Source organism: Octopus bimaculoides, unplaced genomic scaffold (genome assembly GCF_001194135.2).
Source record: "Octopus bimaculoides isolate UCB-OBI-ISO-001 unplaced genomic scaffold, ASM119413v2 Scaffold_40451, whole genome shotgun sequence".
NCBI lineage: Eukaryota > Metazoa > Mollusca > Cephalopoda > Octopoda > Octopodidae > Octopus > Octopus bimaculoides.
The window spans coordinates 6,139-12,659 of NW_026299678.1; the positions used below are offsets into that span (position 1 = coordinate 6,139).

Sequence of the window (6,521 nt, forward strand, 5' to 3'; positions counted from 1 at the left end):
CCAACAAAGAAAAATAAAACATCATTGTCATTATTATTATTATTATTATTATTGCTACTAAGGCCATCATCATCATCATCAATGCCATTATACAACATGCCAGCCACAACATCACAAATAAAATGTCCTGCTTTCCTTCCTTTTCTACTCGGTCTCTCTTTCTAGTGATGGCGGTGGTGGTGGTGGTGGTGGTGGTGGTGCATAAGGCTAGGCTATAGTGTGGGTGTCATGTAATGTAATGTTGTGGGTCACCACTGCCCTTCTGGCAATCCAGCTAACTTAGTGTACCACACGTTATGGACATTGTCCAACACCGCTGCTTCTGCTACCAGCTCCATATCAGTGGTGGCGGTGGTGGAATTCAGTAGGAGTGGGGAGGGGTGCTGTCAAGAGAAGAACATGGAGAAATGTGTGTGTATATATGTATATATATGTTTGTGTATGTGTGTATATGTATATATATATGCTTGTGTATGTGTGTATGTATATATATATGTTTGTGTATGTGTGTGTGTATATATGTATATATATATGTTTGTGCATGTGTGTATATATGTATATATATATATATGTGTTTGTGTATGTGTGTATATATGTATATATGTTTGTGTGTGTGTGTGTATATGTATATATATATGTTTGTGTATGTGTGTGTATATATGTATATATATATATATGTATGTGTGTGTATATATATATATGTTTGTGTATGTGTGTATATATGTTTGTGAATGTGTATGTGTATATATGTATATATATGTTTGTGTATGTGTGTGTGTTTGTATATGTGTGTATATATATATGCATATGTTTATATATCTGTATGTGTGCATGTATATATATATATATATATATATATATATATATATATATATATATATATATATATATATATATATATATATATATATATATATATATATGTATACATGTGTTTGTGTGTATATGTATATATGTGTGTGTGTGTATATATATATATATACACATAAATGGGTTGTGTATGTAAATATATATATATATATATGCTTTGTGTTGTATATATGTATATATGTTTGTGTGTGTGTATAAAAGAGTGTATATGCACGTATGTGATGGGCACATATCCGTATATATGTGTGAGTGTGTGTGTATACATTCTGAGATGAGTGTATATATATATATATAAATAAATAAATAACACTACATATATTTTAGAATATACAAGTGTAACATGTCTGTTGTGTGTGTGTGTGTAAGGCTATAGTACATATAGATGTGTGCGTATATATATATATATATATAATTATGTACATTTGTTTATGTATATACATATTTATGCAACAATGCGTATATTTCTTCATATATGTTATGTATCTAACTATATATATATATACTGTGTATATTAAAAAAACTATGTATATGTTTGTATACATGAATTACATGTCATATGTATGTGTGTGTGTGTGTATATATCTATATATATATATTGAATAGTCTACATGTATGTATAAATGTGTGAGTATATATATATACATATATATGTATGAATGTATAACTGTGCGTATATATCGTAGATATCACACTGTTGCTTCACAAGTATGTATAAGTATGCGCATGTGTGTATATACACACACTCATGTATATATGCGCACATTCACATGTGCCTGTATACAGTATACATAAAATTCTATGCTACATGTGTATACGTATGCATATATACATACATATATTTATATATATATACACACACATATATTCTTCAGTCTTCACGTAAATTCATCAGTATATATATAGACGTAGGTGTATATATATATATATATATATACACGCAGACGTGTATGTGTGTGAGTAGAGATTACATCAAATGTTCATACTATGTATAAATGGGTGTATATTTTATACATACATCACACAACTGTCTTTGTTTTCTGAAGACATATATATAATAATTTATATGTGTATATCACACAATTGTGACACGTACATATACACACGTACACACATGATTGCGTGTACATATGTATACATACACCTATGTGTGTATGTATATATATATATATATATATATGTATGTATATCATACTTCTGTCCCCTCGGGCACAGTTGGTCTAAAGTTGATGTGAGGGCTGGACAGTCGATTGTTACTGGTTCCCGTTGTGGTGGTCGTGGCGGAAGGGTTTATACTGTTGCTGCTACTGCTACGGTTGACCGGCTCGACAACCACAATGCCATGCTTCGCCTGCTGCTGTCTCTTCTTCTGTTGCTGCTGCTGCTGCTGTTGCTGTTGATGATGATGATGGAGAGTCTGCGTGTGGGACTTGCTGAAGATGACAATGCCACTCCCAGCGCCCCCACTGGCCGTGTGGTGGTGTGGGGGGAGAGTGCGGTATTTGCGGCCGCCTGCAGCCTTCGCACAAGATGAGGTGGCGCTAGTGTTGGTCGTGGTGGGACCGTTGTTTTTGGATGATATGACTTGGTGCTGCTGTTGTTGTTGTTGTTGTTGGTAGTGTTGGTGTTGTAGAGTTACGGGATCGTCACAACAGGGAGTGTTCGCTGTGCCAACCGAGGCCTGAAATGAGAAAAAAAAAAAATTTTTTAAATAGAAAAATCCAATGAATATAACAACAACTTTTTCTAGTGTAGGCACAAGGCAACAATTTCGGGGACAAAGTCAACCCACGCAGAATTTGAACTCATATTAATAATAATATCATAACAAATTGTTTCGTAACTTAAAAGCATGTAAATAATTTATATTATTATATTTAATAATAAACAAATTACTTCCATTTCTGCATTAATGCAAAATGTTAAAAATCTTTTGAAAATACATTGACTTCAGTACTCAACTAGTACTTTATTTTATTGACTCTGAATGGATGAAGAGCAACGAAAACCTCGATGGAATTTGAACTCAGAATCTGAATCCACGAAATGCCACTAAGCATTTTGCCCAGTGCACTAATGATTCTATAGATGATAATAATAATAATAAACAAAAATAATTACAGTACCTCAAAAAATAATTTGTAGATAATAATAATAATAATAATAATAACAATAATAATAATAAACAAAAATAATTACAGTACCTCAAAAAATAATTTGTAGATAATAATAATAATAATGATAATGATAAATAATAAAAAAAATTATTTCTACTTGCTTTGAAAATTTTGGGGAATGGGAGCTAGTTAATTATATCGACCTCAGGGGGTAACTGGTATTTATTTCATCGACCCCAAAAGGATGAAAGGCAAAGTCGACCTTGGTGGAATTTGAACTCAGAACGTAGTGATGAGTGCAATACCACTAAGAATTTCGTCCAGCTAACGGTTCTGTCAGCCCCCTGCCTTAATAATAATAGTAATAATAATAACCCTTTCTATTGAGAGCACAAGGCCTCAAATTTGGGGGAAGGGATTAAATCCAAGGGATTTATCGACCTTGAAAGGCGAAGTCGATCCCGGCAGCGTTTGAACTCAAAATGTGAAGACAAATGAAATATCGTTAAGCATTTCGCTTAACGATTCTGCCAGCTCGCCACCTTAATTAATAATGACTTCAAATTTTTCCACAAGGGCAGCAATTTTGGAGGAAGGGATGAGTCGACCCTAGTGCATAACTGGTACTTAATTTATCGACCCCGAAAGGATGAAAGGCAAAGTCAACCTCGGCGGAATTTGAACTTAAAATGTGAAGACGAACGAAATCCCGCGCTGCGCATTTTGCACAACGGGCTAACGATTCTGCCAGCTCACCACCTTAATAATAATAATAATAATAATAATAGTAATTAATGATAAGAATAATAATGATAATAACGATAATGATAATAATAAAAATGATAATAAAAATGATAATAATAATGATAATGATAATAATAATAATGATTTCAAATTTTTGCACAAGGCCAGCATATTCAGGGGCGGGGTAAATTAATTATGTTGACCCCACTATACAACTGGTACTTGTTTTATTGATCCGTAAAAGGGCAAACGGCAATGTTGACTTTGGTGGGATTTGAACTTGGAATAATAATAATGATAACAACAACAATGGTTTTGAATTTTTCCAAAAGGGCAGCTTTTGGGGGGGAGGGGATGAGTTGGATTATATCAACCCCAGTACACAACGAGTAATTAATTTTTCGATGCCAAAAGGATGAAAGGCAAAGTCGACCTCGGTGGAATTTGAACTCAGAATTTGGTGGCTGACGAAATACTGCTAAATATTTTGTCTGGTGTGCTAATGATTCTGCCTTCATAATAATAATAACAATAACAACAATGCACAGAGCATACGTGGCAGGCAGCTGCAACAGGCAATAATCAAAAATGCCAACATGCATGTGTCCATTCTGGAGCAGGAAATACGTAGGGTTGGATATATATGTAAAGTCATAAATAACCGAAAGAGTTTGATGAAATTCTATTTAAAAATAAGCAAATTCAAATATCATAACAAATTGTTTCGTAACTTAAAAGCATGTAAATAATTTATATTATTATATTTAATAATAAACAAATTACTTCCATTTCTGCATTAATGCAAAATGACAAAAATCTTTCAAAATACAGAATTTAAGCTACGTCCTCAGGTAAAAGAAAGTCTTTTGAAATATTTCTTTATCATTTATGATTTTATCCTCTCCTTATTGTTTGCTTTTGTATTGTACTAAATATTCTACCAGTTTTGTAGAATGATAAATTATGGAGCTTTTTTTATGAGTAACACCAGATTACCTGAATCCATACACACACACATATATATAAATGAAAAATACATTTTTTTTTCTTGCCTTTAACCCTCCAACGCGGAGTATAGGCCACTTATAATTGAATTCCATGTCGCATAATTTTTCGCTTCTGTACTTATACTCTGCTATGAATGTCCCCCTTTCTCTAGTTCCTTTTTTGTTGATCTATGCCACAAATTCTTAGGCCTACCCCTCTTTCTATATCCATCCGGATTCCACTGTAAAGCACTTTTCACTACATTTGGTGTGTCTTTTCTAATTGTGCTACCAATCCACTTCCACTTTTTCTTAAATATTTGCTCTCTAATCGAAACTTGATTCGTTCTTTGCCATAGATCCATATTGCTTATGTGTTCGGGCCATCTGATTTTAAGTATGCATTAAATATTACAAAACATACATGTAGGACAGATGCAGAAGGACTGTAATTCCTCACTAGTTATCGACTGAAAAATACTAATAGTTTCGTGCCTTTAATGATAAAACTGAGAACCTCGTATATCGGAGGCAGCTGCAAGATTTGTGTAGGATTAGGGATCAAACAAACAAAACAATACATCAAGTTCTCAGTCTTATTAAAGGCGCAAAACTGGGTATTTGTGTGTGTGTGTGTGTGTGTGTGTGTTGGCACTCCATCGCTTACAACGTTGAGGGTTCCAGTTGATCCGATCAACGGAACAGCTTGCTCGTGAGATTAACGTGCAAGTGGCTGAGCACTCCACAGACACGTGTACCCTTAACGTAGTTCTCGGGGATATTCAGCGTGACACAGTGTGACAAGGCTGACCCTTTGAATTACAGGCACAACAGAAACAGGAAGTAAGAGCGAGAGAAAGTTGTGGTGGAAGAGTACAGCAGGGTTCGCCACCATCCCCTGCCGGAGCCTCGTGGAGCTTTAGGTGTTTTCGCTCAATAAACTCTCACAACGCCCGGTCTGGGAATCGAAACCGCGAGTCTGCTGCCCTAACCACTGGGCCATTGTGCCTCCACGGGTATTAGTATATAACTGATGAGGAATTACAGTCCTTCTGTTTCTGTCCTGCATGTACGATTTGCAGTATTTAATGCATTTTTCCTTTATTGAATAACTGAATGCTATGCATCCCGACTTTATATATTTAATTCTGTGCATTGTTTGTGTTTTTTTTTTTTTACTACACAGTACGGTAGGGTCAGTTGGGTACCATCTGTGAGAAAAACAGCACCATGACACAATTCACTCTGCTAGAAATTTGGAAACTCATACTGTACTACCTGGCATTCGTGCCAGAAACTCCTAACAGATGGTGAACGCACAGGACAACCGTTGGTTTGCTGCGTCTCCAAAACATGTACCGAGAGTGATAAAAATCAAACATCCGGTCAACATCCTGCTGTTTAGAGTGATCACTAGTGATGGTGATGTTATGCCTCAATTCATCTTCCCACAGAACAGCTGAAATTTTGTAACGTGAGTCAAGTGAATGAGTCAACGATCCTCACAAGAAGATCGCAGTAATGTGAAATTCGAGTCAGAAGACAGCTTCTCAACTTCAGTTTTAATAATAATAATAATAACTTATTCTTTTATTGGCCACAAGGGCTAACATAAAAGCAACATGAAATGACAAAACAGGATGATACAAAGGAGTTTAGAATGTGTAAATAAAATAACAAAGGAAAAACAAAACTCCCTTTCGGGGGAGGCACCTTAAGGATACTTGTGGAAAAACCCACAAAAGCCATGGGTGTCTGACCAACAGAGCAAGAGCCCTTCTCCTTTCATTTCTTTTTCATAGGTGCA

At 34.9% G+C, this 6,521-nt stretch overlaps 1 protein-coding gene across 2 annotated transcripts in view; it reads right to left on the reverse strand.

Annotated features, from left to right (window-relative positions):
* Positions 1-24: 24 nt before the first annotated feature.
* Positions 25-6,521, reverse strand: part of LOC106874315 (IQ motif and SEC7 domain-containing protein 1) — a 41,368-nt gene continuing 34,871 nt past the window's right edge. For both annotated transcript variants that reach the window (XM_014922004.2, XM_052978204.1), the window contains one exon: positions 25-2,548. In XM_014922004.2, the coding sequence (XP_014777490.2) occupies positions 2,057-2,548 (492 nt within the window). In that variant the 3' untranslated portion in view covers positions 25-2,056. The remainder of the gene's footprint in view (positions 2,549-6,521) is intronic.